At 44.7% G+C, this 19,272-nt stretch overlaps 1 protein-coding gene across 1 annotated transcript in view; it reads left to right on the top strand.

Annotated features, from left to right (window-relative positions):
• Positions 1–18,612, top strand: part of LOC147440495 (uncharacterized) — a 29,367-nt gene extending 10,755 nt beyond the window's left edge. The window contains exon 2 of the mRNA XM_086530214.1: positions 17,326–18,612. Coding sequence (XP_086386340.1) covers positions 17,332–18,414 — 1,083 coding nt within the window. The 5' untranslated portion in view covers positions 17,326–17,331 and the 3' untranslated portion in view covers positions 18,415–18,612. The remainder of the gene's footprint in view (positions 1–17,325) is intronic.
• The last annotated feature ends 660 nt before the right edge of the window (positions 18,613–19,272 follow it).

Below are 19,272 nucleotides of genomic sequence, written 5' to 3'. Positions count from 1 at the left end.
TAACTTGATGGTTGAGAAAAATGCTGTTTCTTATGGCTGAAAACGCTGGACAGCAGGCTGTAAAAATGCTGGTGCAGCAAGGGCAAAACGCTGGTTCATCTGCTACACAAACACTGGCTTTGGCTGAGGCTGAAAACGCTGGTTTGGCTGCTCAAAATGCTGGCTGAATCTGATTGTTTCTAGCGTTAGTTGAAGGATCCCAAACGCTAGCAGGGTGCTTGCTTGAGTTTGCTGGCTGAAGTGTAAGGTTCCAAAAACGCTAGGCTGAGGGCTGAAGTTGCAGAAAACACTGGGTTTTTGGGGAAGGTTCTTGCTTGAGAAGTCGCACTAGAGGGCCTGCTGCAAGAGATTGCTTGTGCTCTCCTTGCTTCTTCTGTTCTACTGAGTGACTGCCAGGTTTCTTTTATATTAACTTAGCAACTTTGCCCTACCCAGTTTCCCTACAAAGTCACTTATCAATAATAAGTGAAAAATGGCTAAAATAGGGAAAATAGGTTATGTGCACTGTAGAATGCTCCTGATGAATTTTGATGGTAATGTTGATGATCATGCTGTGTGCAACCAAAGAATATGCATCTACTAAGTGTCTGGGCATGCACGGTCTGCGAATAGACTCACAAAAGTGCCAGAACACTTCCTAAGCTAAGCTGAATGAACCCTTGTCATGAAGTAGCTTGTCCACGTACACACAGGGCTAGATGTGCACGTGACATCCCTCCTTTTTAAAGTGAGGTACTGGTACCGATTTGCATGGCTTCCTTGTAGGTTGCCAACATTTCGGGATAATCTTTGAAAAACTCTTCATCCACCCACACCGCTTCGTGAGTTCCTCGATCCTTGAACTTCAAAAAGTACTGTCTTACTTGCTTCTTTGAACCATGGTGAAACCGAGGCAACAACACTTGCTCCGGCTCCATGACTTCCACTTCATCGATAATCTCCGGCTCTTCTTCTTCGGAAATGTCCTTTGAAGGTGTTCCCTGAAACACTTTCAATCAAGAAACATGAAAAACGTTGTGCATTGACCATGAGTTAGGCAATTGCAATTTCATCGAAACCTCATTTATCTTTTTAATGACAGGAAATGGACTATACATTCTGAAAGACAACTTTGAACACTTCTTTTCAATTTGCTTAAGACGTTGCTTCATGATTCTTAAATATACCCAATCCCCTTCCTTGATCGAAACACCCTGACGATGCTTGTTAGCCTGGTGTGAGTAAGACTCCTGAGCCTTGCTTAGCCGAAGCTTCACTCTCTCAGAAATCTCATCCAACGACTGACTCTCAACATTGGCATCATGCATTTGACTAACCAAGCGAGTCAAAAAGTGACTAAATTGGACGGCCAAAAGCTGCCTCATACGGAGTTCGACCAATGGCAGAGGAAAAAGAGTCATTCAAAATAGCCTGAACCAATGGGAGATAGAGCTCCCAATGAGACTGCTGATCATGTACATATGACTTTAAAACATCAAAAGCCAACTGGTTGTAAATCTCTGTCTGACCATCTGACTGTGGATGAAAAGCCGATGAAAAATTTAACTTAGTGCCAAAATTTTCAAAGAGTGCGCGCCAAAAATTGGACATGAACTTAACATCCCTATCTGAAACAATCGATTTTGGCAAACCACAGAGGGGGTACCAATGCTTTATGAACAACCGTGCCACATCTTGTGCGGTGGCTGTGGCCTTACTAGGAATCAACATGCAAAACTTGCTGAAACGATCAAGAATTGTCAAACATTGAGTGTTCCTTGAATGCAAACTAGGTGGAAGGTTAGTCACAAAATCCATGGAAATGTCTTGAAAAGGTCCATCAGGAATAGGCAGCAGAAGCAAGAGGCCTTGCTGCTTACCCCGAGGAGCTTTTACCTTTTGACAAATAGTGCACTGTGTGACATAACGAAACACATCCTTTCGCATTTTAGGCCAATAAAAGAATTTTTCTATTTTTTCCAGAGTGGTGTTTATTCCCCTGTGCCACCCGTGAGAGAGTCATATGCATCATGCAATATGGTTGGCCTGAGAGAGGGCAACACACATAGACGTTGACGAAAATACAACAAACCATCACGAATGAGATAGTTGCTTGGCCCTTGGGAAGCAAGAGCGTGCAACCATTGCTTACCAAGCTCGGAATCCGTATATCGGTGCTTCATGCTGTCGAAAGACACACCCTGAAGAGAAACTGTGGATCGTGACTCAAGAGTGAAAATCTGTCCTTTGCGACTTAACGCATCTGCAACAGGGTTAGCTTTGCCATGCACATACTCAATCAAACCTCCAAATTGCTCAAAAAATTGTGACCACCGTGCTTGGCGATCACTCCAATGTGCACTAGGCATAGACTGAAGCCACTTGAGGGCTTGGTGATCTGTGCGAACTGTGAACTCTTTACCATACAAAAAATGCTTCCAATGCTTAAGAGAGTGAATGACAGACAAAAGTTTTTTATCATAAACTGAATAGTTCTTTTCTGCACAAACTAACGAAAGCTACTGGACGACCATGCTGCTGAAGCATAGCGCCGATGGTGACATTGCTCGCATCTGTCCATACCTCAAAGGGGTCATCCCAAGAGGCAAGGATAAGACAGGGTGCTTCTGTCACCGCAACCTTGAGAGCTGCGAAAGCCTCAATGGCTGCTTCGGGTAAATTCACGCGTTGTCAGCGAGTCTTTATCCCTTTCAAAACATCAGTCATACGTGCGGCAATGCGTGCAAATTTCTCTATGTGCGAACTATAAGCTTGACATAAACCAAGAAAAGAAGGCACATCATATGCAGTTTTGGGCAAATCCCAATTACGTACTTGCTCCACCTTCGCGGGGTCTAGCTTGACGCCTTCTGTAGAAATGATATTGTTGCTAAATTGGCTTTATCTGACATAAAAATAATTCTAAATGAATTATTGGATTTATAAGTGGGAGGGTTTTCTCGCTTGGAACACCAGGAAAAATAATTCTAAATGAATTATTGGAATTTTAAGTGAGAGGGTTTTTCTCACTGGAGACATCCGAGTACAGAGTATTTCTAGTGCGTCATTCAAAGTAATGACGGGAGCACTGAGAACGGGAATATCTGTAAGGCCACCAGGAACGGGCACTTCTGATGCGTCACATCGGATGGGTGACAGGGAGCATCGGAAAGAAGTATCCGACCATCCGGGAACGGACATCTCTGATGCGTCATAGGATGGGTGACATAGAGCATCATGAAGGAGATTGTATCGTAAGTTCGGTAGGAAAGGACTAGGTGATGGGTATTCTTGATGCGTCACAAGGTGGGTGATGGGTGCATCGGAAAGGGAATATCCATAGTCAGGAGGAAATTCCGAACTGTGTTAGAATTGTGCACAAGGAAAAGCAAGCACTTGAATGAAGATGGGTTCAGAGGAAACTTTGAGGAAAAACAGATGCTTTCTGAGAAAGCGGGATTGCTTTTCGAGAAAGCAGATGCTTTGGCGCGAGGAAGTCTTTGTCTGCATTGCAACTGTGCGTATGATTGCATCTAGGGACGTCTGGGAAGTGCTGTGAAAGCATTGTTTTTTAACTTATAAGGTTTTATTGAGTTTTTGGGCAGATTCATACTATTTTTAAAATATGCCGGCCGCCCATTTAATAAGTGGGCAGCCATCTGGTAAATAAGGCCACAGATCAGCCAAGGTTTTCTCTCTCTTTTTATGGCAGAACATCGAAAAAAAAAAAATTGGAAAAAAAAAACCCCCGACCGCGATCTCTACACGAGCAGCTATTGTGCCCGTGGCTAGGAGCTATAAAAGCATCACATGCCCTCACTCAGAGGGGAGGATCAGTCTTTGCAAGAAGGAGATGCTGCTGCAGAGTTCACCTGCAAAGAAGAAGTTTGTCGGTGATGCCCATGACTGTCCCAAGTGTACCCGATGTCGCCAATACCCAGTGCGCGAGTTCCCTCCTAAAGAAGTGCCTACGAAGCGTGTTTCCATCGCGACAAGCTGCTGTTTTTCTCTATTTTCAGCCCATAAACGTCGTAGATGGGGCTAATTTACGAGAAGGAACTTGAGAACACACCTCTTTTGTGTGTAGGATTGGAAGAGAGGATTTTCTATGTAGAGATCTCTTCCGCGGAATTGCTTTTCGAGAACCGAGTTACGTTTCGAGCGTCGAGACTTTGAAGGTAATGATTTTCATGTCATGATCTCTGAGTATTTGATTGCAGGTGTACTTCCTCTTCGTGAGGGAGTAGGAGCAGAGGAAGGCATGAGCCTCTGCAAGAGAAAAACGCTGTGAGGAACTAGAGCCAGATCAGCCCAAGGGTTTCGTACCCGAGTTTGGAAAGTAGATCCACGGAGGTAGTCTCTCAAGTTGTGATCCGGAAGTTGGGATTCCCAAGTAAGGACTTCGTGTCCGGGAAAGCAGAGTTGTTCTACGGGAAGATGACTCTGGAAACAGAGTTGGAAAAGAGAGTTGCATGGATGTCATGCCCTGAGTCTGGAAGGTGAGATCCAGAGGCAAGAACCTTGGTTCTCAAGGATTTGGAATAAGGAACGGAAGTTCCTTGGAATAGGGTTTTGCCCTAGGAATGGGAAGCAGAGGCTTCCGGGAACTATCAAGTCTTATTCTAGAACGAACGTGGTAATACGTTCGGTTCAAGTGCTTGTATAGACTTCTCCTCAGTAATAAAGATACTATTACGGGGGGGGGGGAGACTAGCCCATCTTCTGGTCCCCAGTACTGTGTCGATCTTCTCACTCTCTATCTCTCACTCTATCTACTTCTCTCTATATCCTCTGGCTTCAGTAATAAGTGATAAAGTCTATTTATCCGAAAGTATTTTATATTGTTATGCGCTCCTGTTTGTGACAGATATAACCCAGATAAGTAACTTCAGTGAGAAAAAACTTAAATTTCTTAGCTGCAATGTACAACTGACACTCATCCAAACGGGTTAGTACCCTTTCTACATCCTTTTCATGTTGTTCCCACGATGCAGAAAAAATGAGAATATCACTGAGAAAGATGAACACACATACACCAACCATATCGCCAGAACGGCCTACCATGAGACGATTGATTGTATCCATGGCACTTGTTAATCCAAAAGGCATGACTACATATTTCCATTGCCCTCGCTCTGTGCGAAAGGCGATCTTGAAGATGTCGCCTTTGAATACCCTTACTTGATGGTATCCACTTTTGAGATCAACCTTACTAAAGGCCTTTGCCCCATTGAGCCTATCGAGGATATACTCAATGCGAGGCATCGGAGACTTGTTCTTGACGGTCATCTTGTTCACTGCCTTGTAATCAACACACAAATGAGACGAACCATCCTTCTTACGGACAAATAAAATAGGAGCAGCAAAAGGACTTACACTGGGACGTATGAATTCTCTGGCCACCAACTCCGTGAGTTGCCGCTCTAACTCTTCTTCCTGAGTCTTGTTCAAACGGTAGGGAGTCTTATTGACAGGCTGTGCCCCCTCCGTAAGCTCAATGCGATGGTCCTCCGGCTGCTCGGGTGGGAGACGGGGTGGAAGATCATCCTGCAAAAAGAGATGCTTAAACTTGGTAAGCAAAGCTGAATACCTGTCTGGAGCCCGAATGCTCTGGGTAACTGGAGCGGCATAGATGAATGCCGCTTGTGCTCATCGTCGTAATTCACGCTTTGCTTGTACATGAGAAATGAGAGGCAAAGAATGTAGACTCTCCTGAGCACGAATGATCATGGGAGAGTCACTTTTGGCATTTAATATGAGAGTATTGTCCTCCCAATCAATGAGAGGGTTATGCTCACGAAACCGTCGAATGTCCAAAAGCATAGCATATCCTGAAAGAGGAGACACGACAAATTTCCTACGGAAGGCAGCTTGTTGAACTGTAAACAATACATCACGGCACTCTTCCGTGATGAGAGAGTCCATATCGGGAGCGAAGCCAGACACCTCGAGAGGAGATGTCTGACTAACCTCTAGGCGGGCTCTCTCTATAAGAGAGGCACTAATCACATAATGCATACTACTTGGATTAAACAATATGACAAAACGTTGACTCTCTACATGACCATAACATTTCATGAGAGACTCATCAATGTGTGTGCCAGAGACATGTGAAGACTCAGATTGATTCATTAAAGTGCTTGTGGTAGCTGTGGGTTCTTTGGGTTCTTTAGGTGGGGCTGTCTTAGGACAAGCCGCTTTAATGTGACCCTTGACGTGACATTGATAACAACGACCTTCCTTAGCATAAATGACTTGTTTTTCTGCCGTTATGTATTCTCCTATAATTCCTTTTGTGGCTTTTTAATCTGGGGTTAGCTTAGGTTTAGCAGGTGTTTTAGCTTTACCCTTAGATTCATTTTGTGAGCTCTTTCTGAAGGATTAGAGGAAGATTGGCTAGAAGGGTTACCATTCTTACCGTTCTGAGGGTTCTAAGAGGTACTTTGAGAAGTCTTGTTCTCCTTAGGCTTTCCCTTATTGTGCTTCATCTCTTGGGCAAAAGCAATCACTACTGCCTTGTTGAGATCGATTGGATCGAGTACCGCGACATCAACTTGATATACTCGTCCAATCCATAAAGGAATGCCTCCTTGTGTTCAGCATCCGATTTGCGTAATTGGGTGCCGAGCTGCAAAACACGATTAGAGAAAGGCATAACGGGCATACCATTTTGCTTGAGACCGCGCCAATCGTTCTTCAATCGTGCTAGGTATTGGGGTGGCATAAACCGTGCCTTAGCCTGTCTTGAAAGTCAACCCAATTGAAGGACAGGGGCGCGTCTTCGTCGGCTGCCTCTAGGTGCGCGGCCAACTGTGCCTCTTGCCATGCTTGGTGCCAATTAATGGCATCATCGGCAAGGTACATAGCTGCCGTCAAAACCTTGCTATTTCCTGTCTTCTTAGTTATCGCAAAGTAAGCATTAGATTGATGCAACCAAGAATGAATAATAGTAGCATCCATCTTACTGTCATACTTACTGAATGTCAGCTTCTCCGTGACGAGGTTATTGGAGTCCGAATCTCTGCTTGTGCTACTTGATGAACTACCAACCTCTTTGAACGGCTCGGACTTCGAGGTGAGTACCTGTAGGACCAACTCTTGCATGCGTCTAACGCTCTAACTCCAAGGCCGCTCGTCTTTCTTCAGCTGCCAAGCGCGCTTGCTCACGCTCATGCTCCAAGGCTACCCTTGTCTTCGGCCGCCGCGCTCACGCTCCAAGGCTAACTGCTCGCGATCAAAGGTGGCGCGTTGCCTCTTGTTGTATCATCATGTCCATCATTGACTTGACCGAAGTCTCCATCGGATTTGATGCAAACCGTTGCGTAGATGGGGAAGGGGGAGGGTCGGAAAAACCTCTTGGTGGGGAAAATTCTTCTTCACCACCTTCATGCTCATCACCTTCATGCAAAGTATTCATTCCGCTTCAGGTGTTGACCATACAGTAGATCTTAGCTCTTAAGTTCACGAGGAATTTTGAGGTCTTGTGGTTCTTGGTTCTTGGGGTTCTTGAGGATCTTGAGTCTTGAGGTTCTTGAGTCTTGAGGTTCGTCTTTCGCTTGCAATCTGTGTTAGAGAAGGATCTTCTCTTTACCCGAGCTCTTCTCTTTCCCGCAGGCACACCCCTTGGCAGCCTTGTGCTCACACCAAGGTTGCTTTTTACCACCTCACGTCGATTGGCCGGCCGCTAAGTGCACGGTCCGCTCTCAATGAGTGAAAAGAGAAACAAGGGGAGATTGGACAAGCCCTTCTTTCTTGGGTTTCCTGTCACTCTTCAAAACACAATTAGGGATCGACACGCCCAAGTGGACTTGGGTTACGTGCGACCGCAAAAAGCAAAAAAAACTCTATGGTTCTTTCTTGAGTGAGTGATACTGAACACTGCCAAAGCTCTGATACCAATGTAAGGTGCAACAAAAGTGAATGTAGAACTTTGCTAAAGATGAGTGCTCCGAACTGTGCTCAAGGGTTCCTTTTACTTACGGAAGGGAGAGCCTTCCGTTCCTTTAGTGAGAGAGTGCAAATGATCACAAACAAGGTGGTAGACAATGTGAGTGAAGGTGCTGAGACTGAGAGATAGAGAGAGAAGAATACGACACCAAGAAGTTGTCAAACCCTCCTCCAAGGGCCCCTCTCTCAATGGCGAGAAAGTCTATTGCTATTGATTGCACAAATCTGATACAAGGTGCTGATGCGGTGAGTACCAAACGATGCTATGTCGATGTCCACGGTGAGGACGACGATGACGATGCTAAGGCTGAAAACTGAATGCTGCGAGTCGGTAACTGTTGCACCAAGTCGGGGGCTGATCTGCTAACTTGATGGCTGAGAAAAATGCTGCTTCTTAGGGCTGGAAAACGTTGTTTCTTATGGCTGAAAACGCTGGACAACAAGCTGTAAAAACGCTGGTGGCAAGGGAAAAACGCTGGTTCATCTGCTACACAAACGCTGGCTTTGACTGACGTTGGTTTGGCTGCTAAAAACACTGGCTGAATCTGACTGTTTTGCTAGCGTTAGTTGAAGGATCCCAAATGCTGCAGCAGGGTGCTTGCTTGAGTTTGCTGGCTGAAGTGTAAGGTTCCAAAAACGCTAGGCTGAGGGCTGAAGTTGCAGAAAACGCTGGGTTCTTGGGGAAGGTTCTTGCTTGAGAAGTCGCGCTAGAGGGCTTGCTGCAAGAGATTGCCTGTGCTCTCCTTCCTTCTTCTGCTCTACTGAGTGACTGCCGTGTTTCTTTTATATTAATTTATATTAATTTAGCAACTTTGCCCTACCCAGTTTCCCAACAAAGTCACTTATTAATAATAAGTGAAAAATGGCTAAAATAGGGAAAATAGGTTCTATGCATGGTAAAATGCTCCTGATGGATTTTGATGGTAATGTTGATGATCATGCTGTGTGCAACCAAAGGATATGCATCTAATCTAAGTGTCTGGGCATGCACGGTCTGCGAACAGACTCACAAAAGTGCCAAAACACTTCCTAAGCTAGGCTAACTGAACCCTTGTCATGAAGTAGCTTGTCCACATGCACATAAGGTTCGATGTGCACGTGACAATGCTGAAACCTAAAAAGGCTATTGCTAGGGGTTGATTTGACACCGAAAATCTTCAAAACGCTAGGTCAAGTCTGCAACTGAAATCTGCTATATGCTAACCTCAGGGCTGATGTGGTACTAATGAAAACGCTAGGTTGAAACTGTATCAAAAAATGCTAGCTGATCTATTGTTGGCTGGAAACGCTAGGCCTCCTGCCGGTCTTGCTGAGAAGGTGCACTATAAGTTGGTGGAACTTCTATTGCCTCTTCTGCCAGAAAGTGCTAGCGCTAGGTTTTCTTATATACTAACTTAGCAAATTTGCCCTACCCAGTTTCTCAACAGTCACTTATTAAATAATAAGTGAAAATTTTATAAATAGGGAAAATGGGTTGTGTGCACTATAAAATGCTCATGATGGGTACTGACCATCATGCTGTGTGCAACCAGAGGATATGCAACTACGCTAAGTGCCTAGACATGCATGACCTGCGTACAGGCTCACAGAGGTGCCAGAACACTTCCTAAGCTGACTTGAACCCTGGACCTAAAGCAGCTTGTCCACATGCACATAGGGTTAGATGTGCACGTGTCACATGACACATCCAACCCTATGTGTCCATGGACAAGCTACAGCATGACCAAGGTTCAGTTTAGTCCAGTCAGTCTAGCTTAGGAAGTGTTCTGGCACTTTTGTGAGTCTATTCGCAGACCGTGCATGCCCAAGCACTTAGATGCATATCCTCTGGTTGCACAGAGCATGATCATCAGGTTACCATCAGAACCCATCAAGAGCATTTTTACAGTGCATAGACCTATTTTCCCTATTTTAGTCAATTTTCACTTATTATTTTTAAGTGAATTTTATTGGGAACTAGGTAGGGCAAATTTAGCAAGCAAGTATATAAGAAAACCTAGGGCAGCAAGAACAAAGGTTCAACAAGCACCTTCTCAGCAAGACTCCCCCCGCATCAGCAGAGCTAGCGTTTTTGCATCTGAAGGCCTAGGCGTTTTCATCCACAGCATCAACGTAGCGTTTTGCACTGGCAGGACAACTTGGCGAGAGCAGGACCACAAATCCATAGCATTTTTGCATTAGAACCAAAATCGGCCCTAGCGTTTTTGCATTAGCTTGGCATCCCAACGTTTTGCAGATCCACCGCGACGGAACCACCACAAGCACCAACGTTTTCAGTTTTCAGCATTTAGACAGAGTAGAACAAGTTCCGAACCACGCAGATCTCACCTTTCCGTAGCAGATCCTTGCCGCACAGTCAGATCCAGCGTAGTTTGCAGATTCAGCCTGGAAAACGCAGATTTCAACATCTGCGTTTTCAGCGCGTCGTCGTTGCATCGTCGTCATCGCCGTCGTCATTGACATAGAGTCAGAATTCAGCAGATAAAAGATTTGCAGATTTCAACCCTTAGCGTTTTCAGATTTCAGCCCGTCTCGTCGTCGTCCTCATCGTCGGCAAGTCCAAGCATTGTAGAGATTTGTGCAATCAATAGTAGACCGCTCTCGCCATAGAGAGTGGGGCCTTCGGAGGAGGGTTTTTGACAACATTTTGGTGTCGTATTCTTCTCTCTCTATCTCTCAGTCTCAGCACCTTCATTCACAGTGTTCACCACTTTTTTGTGTCCATTGCACTCTCTCACTAAAGGAACGGAAGACTCCCTTTCGTAAGTAAAAGGAACCCTTGAGCACAGTTCGGAGCACTCATCTTGAGCAAAGTTTAACGTTTACTTCCGCTGCATCTTACATTGGTATTAGAGCTTTGGCAGTGTTCTGTATCACTCAAGGAAAGAACCACATAATTTTTTTTTGCTTGTTGCGGTTGCACGTAACCCAAGTCTTATTGGGCGTGTCGATTCCTAATCGTGTTTTTGAAGAGTGACAGGAAACCCAAGAAAGAAGGTCTTGTCTAGCCTCCCCTTGTGCCTCTTTTTACTCATTTAGAGTGGACCGTGCACTTAGCGGCCGGCCAATCGATGTGAGGTGGGAAAAAGCAACCTTGGTGTGAGCGCAAGGCCGCCAAGGGGTGCGCCTGCGGAAAAGAGCAGAAGTCGGGTGAAGAGAAGATCCTTCTCTAACACAGATTGCAAGCTAAAGAAGAACCTCAAGAACTCAAGAACCAAGACCCACAAGAACCCAAGCTCCTCGTGAACTTAAGAACCCAAGACTTCAGTGGGATGGTCATCACCCTAAGTGGAATGGATACTTCGCATGGAGGTGGTGAGCATGGGAGTGAAGAAGAAGAGTTTTCCCCACCAGGAGGTTTTTCTGACCCTCCGCCTTCCCCATCGACGCCAAGGATTGCACTAACTCCTATGGAGGCTTTCGACAAGATGATGATGGAGAGGGAGCTAGAAAGCGACGAAAGTATGGCAGCCATAGAGCGTAAATACGAAGAAAGAATGGTAGCCATAGCGCGTGAGCGCGAGCAAGCAGAAATAAAGGCGAAAGAAAGCCTAGCCGAATTGGATCGCCAGTGCGAAGAAAGACGGTTAGTGTATGAAGAACAGAGAGCCCAACACATGAAAGAGTTGTTGCGACTTTTTTCTAATGTGCAGACACATTTTGAAAAGGAATAGGAGAAGGATACTCTTTCAGTCTTTTCTTTTCCAAAGCATGACACACATGATTTGCATGATAATGATTTGCATGATCAAGATGTGATTACTTTATGAGCATGATGATTTGCATGATCAAGATGTGATTATTCACAAGCATGATGATTTGCAGGAAGAAACTAGGATTGTTCACAAGGATGATGGTTTAGTTAATACTTGGTGTAGTGAAGCTAACCTCATTGCAGATTCGATCGATCACAAGAACCGATCATGGCTCTCGAATCGAGGTCTAAGGCACACCCACAGGAAGTATTATGTGTATGAATGATTAGTCAGTACGCATTGTTCGAGTGTTTCATTCGCTATGCTTTCTTGTATTTTAATCACCGTCCTTATATGATCCCTTTTCATAGGCATGACATATTGTACGCTGAACACAATTCACTCATAAATGAGCACGGATGTATACGGATTACTCATGAAAAGATGAAATGTTTGCACCCAAGGAATTCACATTCCATGTCTCTTCCTTGGCATGACAAAGTGTCAGAAAGAGCACAAGAAAGATTGAGCATCAAGCATCGGCATTTCCATTGTGATTTGCCACAGTTGATTGATTTAGATCAGAAAGACAAGTTTCGACCCCATTGTTTGCGTGTGTTTGATGAACGGTTTGGCACTCCGTCTGTATGTTCATCTACATTGCATACACAATCTTTAAAAAAGAATAGAATTTTTTCAGTCACTTTACATGGAATGCGTATGTTCATGTTTTTGTGTTGGAAGTGGTTTCAGGAATTTTCAACTTCGGAGATTCTTGAAGAAGGTAGACGCATGACCATAAACGAAGTTGACACATTGAAGGAGCCACAGATGACTTTGTGTCGCTTTCGGCATGGCCCAAAGAAGCAAGCGTTGCAGACCTTTATGAAGTTCAAGTATCACATGACCCACGCAATAGAGTGGGCCGGCGAAGAGTCCTTTCCAGGATTCCAAATGTTGTTGGCGATCTCCCTCGACGCCATACAGTTCGGTACCAGTACCTCACTTTGCAAAGGAGGGGATGTCACGTGACACATTCAACCCTGTGTCCATGGACAAGCTACAACATGACCAAGGTTTTTGCATCTGAAGGCCTAGCGTTTTCATCCACAGCATCAGCGTAGCGTTTTGCATTGGCAGGACAACCTGGCGATAGCAGGATCAAAGATCCATAGCGTTTTTGCATGAGAACCAAAATCAGCCCTAGCGTTTTGCATTGGCAGGACAACCTGGCAACAGCAGGATCACAGATTCATAGCGTTTTTGCATCAGAACCAGAATCAGCCCTAGCGTTTTTGCATCAGCTTGGCATCCCAGCATTTTGCAGATCCACCGCGACGGAACCACCACAAGCACTAGTGTTTTCAGTTTTCAGCATTTAGACAAAGTAGAACAAGTCTCGAACCGCGCAGATCTCACCTTTCCGTAGCAGATCCTTGCCGCACGGTCAGATCTAGCGTAGTTTGCAGATTCAGCCCGGAAAACACAGATTTCAGCATCTGCGTTTTTAGCACGTCGTCATCGCCGTCGTCATGGACTTAGAGTCAGAATTCAGCAGATAAAGATTTGCAGATTTCAGCCCGTCTCGTCGTCGTCCTCATCGTCATTGACATCGTCGGCAAGTCCAAGCATTGTAGAGATTTGTGCAATCAATAGTAGACCGCTCTCGCCATAGAGAGTGGGGCCTCGGAGGAAGGTTTTTGACAACATTCTGGTGTCGTATTCTTCTCTCTCTATCTCTCAATCTCAACACCTTCATTCACAGTGTTCGCCACTTTGTTTGTGTCCATTGCACTCTCTCACTAAAGGAACGGAAGGCTCTCCCTTCCGTAAGTAAAAGGAACCCTTGAGCACAGTTCGGAGCACTCATCTTGAGCAAAGTTCAACATTCACTTCCGCTGCACCTTACAACACGTGACAAAAGAGAGAGAAGAGGAGAACGACACCCTTCTATGTTTGATATATGTGTTGTAGCCATATTGGTGGGATCGATAATCTTCCAACGCTACATTGCCGGAAGCATGTATATCATTGATTCCCATCGTAGAATATCTGTGACATTATTAGATATCTGATGCATGTATTATTGGCATGCAAGCGAGGTCACTTGTAGTATTTCAAGGGTGGGGTATGTCACCAGGAGGTGTATTTTTCTTGTTGCCTTCCTTAAATATGTACTACATTTTTTAGTTTATTTTATTTTTACTTGTTTTCCACGAAACACTTGAAAGGTTGCAAGTGGACATTGCATGGCCAGTGTGAAACGGTTGTAGCCGAATGGGTTTCTTGTTAGATTTACACCACTCTACTACTTCACTCAGGTCTAGGGCATACATATACGGCTAGTATGTCTCTGGGCTGGCCACCCATAGTCTAGGTTGTACCTGGTACGGCTGCCCACCTTGTCCGGGTGCCCTCATATATATTTCTTTTCTTGTTGGGTCGTGGGGGATTTTTTTTGGCATTGCCCTACCTCCCCTTGGGCACATATTTATGGGGCCAGGGTGATACCCACTTCCAAACTATCTGGTTGTTGTATTGGGTCTTCTGCTCATGGTAGTCATGGGGGGCTGATCGCCCCCTCTTCATCATATCTTGCGTTTGTGGTCTTCTCTCTCTCTCTCTCTCTCTCTCTCTCTCTCTCTCTCTCTCTCTCTCTCTCTCTCTCTTCCGCACACGCGCACTCTCACATGGTATCAGAGCTTCAGGCTCTTCATGTCCAAGGCGCATCTCCGCATTAGGTTTCTCTCCAAAGATCAGATCTGCCAGCGTTTTTTGCATCAACCAGGCAAGCAACAAGATGCTGAATTTTCTGTCGCGGAGGACCCCTCTCCACCTGCGTTTTTTACAGATCCACATGGCGATCACTTTCAAACTGCAAGCGCTAGCCTTCTCATGTTGTTTCCTCGCTGGAACACCCCTCCCTCTACTTGCGTTTTTAGTTAGCAGATCTGCATTTTTTTGGACAGCAGCACCTGCGTTTTTGGGGCTGAATTGCCAGCGTTTTCTGGACACCAGCTCAGTGTTTTCAGAAGAGGGCAGCGCTGGATCTTGCTATTCCTACACGGCTCAACATCCGGTGCCTTGCCGGCGAGATTCCTTTGCATCTGCTACAGATTTCAGCCATACATACCTGTTGTTTTCTTTGTTTTCAGCTTGTCAAAGGCTGTGACCTTGATTCACCACCCTCCTTATACCCCCTGCACCGCTCCGGACCATGCCGGGAGCATACGAGCACGCTGAAAATCGCTGGACAGCAGCCACATGGCTTGTGTTTTTCAAAGAGGATGAAGTTACCTCCTACCAAGACATCATCCGATGGTGGTCCGTGCAGTCTCTCAGGGACTACTGCAGTACATGGTAGCTTTTACATCGGCTTGATCATCTACAGGCGTACGATACTTGGGAGCTCCATTCATTCTAGCCATCATTCGGCGGTTGCGCACTCCAGAGGGGGTGGTGACTTGTGGTTTGCTATGGACACACCTATGCACTCATCAGAGGAGTTCACACGAGATATGGCCATGCTCATGGCATATGGGATTCCGACATTCCCAGAGAAGACACCACCATCTTGGGTGGACATACACTTACCACTTGACCTCGACACGTCAGATCACTTGCTTACACATGGATGGACTTAAGAAGAGGATCTGGATCTCTTCTTGGACAGGTTCATTGCTTGGATCTACAGATTGGAGTGGGACTTCAGTGCTTTGGACTCTCTTGGAGAGTTTACCCGCAAGATGCGGGAGATCAGGCATCATTACGCGACTACATTTGGAGTCACCCGGAGCTTGGCTTGGATGGTAGTGCAGTTGCTCTTCTAGACTCCTGATCATTTGGAATTCTACCTTTAGAGTTGCTCACACTCACCCTCGGTAACCTTATAGCAGACTTATCCCCCGACCTGGGCAGTAGGCCACTCCCGGCTCATTCACATTGAGAGCCACACCGAGTTGCGGTTTGGTGGCGTTGTTGGCGTGGATTATGTTTTTGTAGACACCGGAGGATTGGAGGCAGGAAATACAGGCAAGACGGTGCAAGCAAATTGGTCTGGCCTTTCCTCTTCTCAGAGGATCTTCACAGCGCAGACTGCTCAGTCTAGCTTCCCTTCTTCATACAGGATGATCATGGTGCAGAGAGCTTGGTCTGACCACACCTCTCTCAGAGGCCCTTCATAGCGGAGACTGTTGAGTCTGGCTTTCCCCTCATCTTGGATTACCCTACCTACTGACAAAACACCATCCGGTGGTGGTCAGTGTATGTGGTAGCATTATCACAAGTGTCTTGCCACTTGTCTAAAAAGATAAATTATCAAGTGTCCGTACATGTCTCAAGTGTCTTGACACATGTGTCTTATGTAAAAAGAAAAAAGTGAATTGTCTTTTGTCTTTGACAAGTGTACTTACACATGTAACAAGTGTCTTGACACTTGTTTTTCATGGAATACTCCTTTAAGATTCTTCTAGCCCTTGACTAGAAGCTTCTAGAACTTTCTAGAATTGGCAGAAAATTGCTTACAAAAACATCAATATGGGAATTAAACGAAAGCTCTTTTCGAGTAAAATACCTGATGCTCAAGCGTTTTCAAAACAATACTCAATGCAAGTCATCATGCATGTTTTACTGTGTCTGTGCCTAAGGTAGATTCCATCCGTTCCATACACTTGTATCCATCTGTATCTCTCTTCCATTAAGGTAAGAGGATATAGTCCTTCATGCTTTGCAAGCATGTTAGTTGCCATTCATACTTCCCCACTGAGGGATAGAAGTCTCTCTATTCAATTATGGTTCCGTAAACAAGAACACATGTTCTTTTAATCGAAAAGACAATTGATCGGTGCATATGCAAAGGCCGATGACAAAGAAACTTCAAAGAGTTAGAAACATAACTTTGCTTCATTCACGTTTAACTTAATTTGAAATGAGAAGATAGAAAAATTAAACTATATATATATATATATATATATATATATATATATATATATAGAGAGAGAGAGAGAGAGAGAGAGAGAGAGAGAGAGAGAGTCCTACACAATATTGGGACTAGAAGATGGGTTGGGCCCCCCCCCCCCCCCCCCCCCTTTTGGAGACCTGTTCAAATTATTTGGAGAAAATTCATTTGCTAGCACATGAACTGAAAGAGGGAATCTTTTAGTTTCCCCTTTCTGTTCTGGTTTTGATGTCTAGAAAAGGAAAATGACTCCTTTTCTACTTTGAGAGAAAATCTCTTCTATGGCCTAGTGTTCTGTCTATGGAGCAGTACACTCCTCTTTTTGCAAAAAATCAGCGCCTTGAATGGCTGTTGGGTTTTATATATTATCCGTCTCCATTGGATCTGAAGAGAACTTGGGCATGTGAAAAACAGCAACAACCAGCAGTGCACTCCTCTTTTTGCAAAAAATCAGCGCCTTGAATGGCTGTTGGGTTTTATATATTATCAGGTTAGACAAGTATGTGCATTATTAGATCAGAAGAAACAAACACTTATATAACCTCTCTTCAATCAGACGTGGCCTTTTCTTTTTCTTTTTTTCCTTTTTCTTTTGGGGGTGTGGGGGGCGTTGGGGGGTGGATTTTTGTCTGTTCTTGTGCGTTTGTAAAGAAAGGCCGTCAGCAAACCTGCTTGTATGTTATTGTGGAGTGTACCTAGAACAGGGGTGGTTCGCTTACCATTCTCATTGCTTTGATGAATTTGCAGGTGAATATGGTGAGGAGAATACTTGAGGGTGGTTTCCGTCATTCAACGGCACAAGGTTTTTCCTATTCTGTTCGCTCACAGATAAGTGCCTTCTGGTATCAGGTTCTTATAGCAGCCGTAGTGCTCATCCTAGCTCCTCTTTTAATTTTTGCTTCTCGTCATTCCCCGGTCTTCAGTTCCAGAAAGCTTGTGTGGGTGGAGACCAGCATTTTTTCAGGTCTTGCAGGAAATTTGGAGTATATTCAAGCAACACAGGTGGTGTGGCAAATTCCCTCTTCACCTAAAGCCATTCTCTTTATTGCACATGGCTGCCACTGCCGAGCAACGTTCTTTTGGGATAGAAGCACCACTTGTTCTGAATGCATTGGGCTTCCGGAGGAGCGAAGCATTGTTGCACGTGCATTAGGCAAGGGCTATGCAGTGATTGCAATTTCCAGCACGAGAGAGTGTTGGGGTTTACAAGCTGACAAAACAAAGGTTCTTACTACATTGTCCTCTTGGATAAGAGACAAAGGGCTTGAAAGACTTCCAGTGGTTGCATTGGGAGCATCCTCTGGTGGGTTTTTTGTTTCAGCTCTGGCTATGGAATACAAGTTCAGTGCGTTGGTGATTATGATCTCGGAGGGCAAATTCAAGTCATTACAGGTGAAGGAAAATTACCCATCGACTTTGTTCATGCACATGCCCAAAGACAAGAGGCGAGCAGCGTTAATAAAAGATGCGATGGACATGCTGAGAGGAAAGGGAATAGAGACCGCAGAAGTGAAGTGCTATCAGCTTCCTGTGACACCCCAGCTCTTCACAAAAATTCCTGGTATGGATACCAAGACTTCGGAGAGAATTTATCGTGCTTTGAGAGGCACTAGTATGCTTGACAGTGCAAGCTTCATGACAAAAGATGGGCGCTTTCTGAATTGGATGACACTGTTGAAACGGCAACAGGTGATGCCCGAAAAAAGCTTAAGAAAATGGGAGCTGCACTTGCAGGAATTGTTGAATCTTGCCTTTGGTTACCATGAGATGACAAGCTTACAAGCTGATGATATGTTCAAATGGTTTGATTCCCACCTGCCAAAGGATACATTTTGATTAGTGCAGAGATACAATTCATGATTTAATTTTTGCCATCTTGAAGTGTCACTGAGTAACCCCTCAGAAAAAGTCAATCTGGAGAGGGAAGTCACCTGACTAATGCTTGGAGGCTACAACAATCAAATATGACTACAAGGAAGTGTCATTTGGCACCCCTAAATGATTGAATTTTAATGATTTCTCCATTGAGTACTACACTTCTTGTTTCATTTTGACTGGCTTCACCAAACTGCACATTGACCAATCTTACATACACACGTGTGGTTGGGACTCTATTTATGCAATGTTAAAATTGCTTATAGGAAACGGCAAGGTATGTGAAAAGTCAAATGGACAGCTCAATAACAACACGATCGAAGAACGGCCATTGGAGATTGAATCTATTCAGCATCTATTTTCTTAGTTAAAGGGCATGGAATTGGAGGATCTCCTTGCAGGGTAAAGCAGCCACAGGATATGCTTTAATTGATATAACATGCCTCAATATCATACACAAATCGATCTACTAAAGGATCACAGATGTGCAAATGGAGCCTTGTGAGTTGCAACTACAGACAGCAAACCAGATAGTTAGTAGCACCATAGGTACATCTACCTTGCGTATGGGGGTGATAAGATCTATCGCTCTCATTAGCTCTGTATGCTACCAAATGTGTAGATGACTCAACCAATCATAACACTCCTTTGTCAAAATGTAATCATCTTGAAACCGCATCATAGCATCATGGAACAACTCCATGCAATCATAATCATCTTAATCGATTGTATGAAGGCATCATTCATGGAACAACTCCATGGACTAATAATCATCTCAATCTACTATACGAAATCTTCATGGTAGCTTGAGTGTCACGA

The sequence above is a fragment of the Adiantum capillus-veneris genome, chromosome 15 (assembly GCF_014529385.1).
Source record: "Adiantum capillus-veneris isolate H3 chromosome 15, ASM1452938v2, whole genome shotgun sequence".
NCBI lineage: Eukaryota > Viridiplantae > Streptophyta > Polypodiopsida > Polypodiales > Pteridaceae > Adiantum > Adiantum capillus-veneris.
Note: the sequence above shows the minus strand (reverse complement) of the source record. Positions and strands in the feature narration are given on the sequence as shown.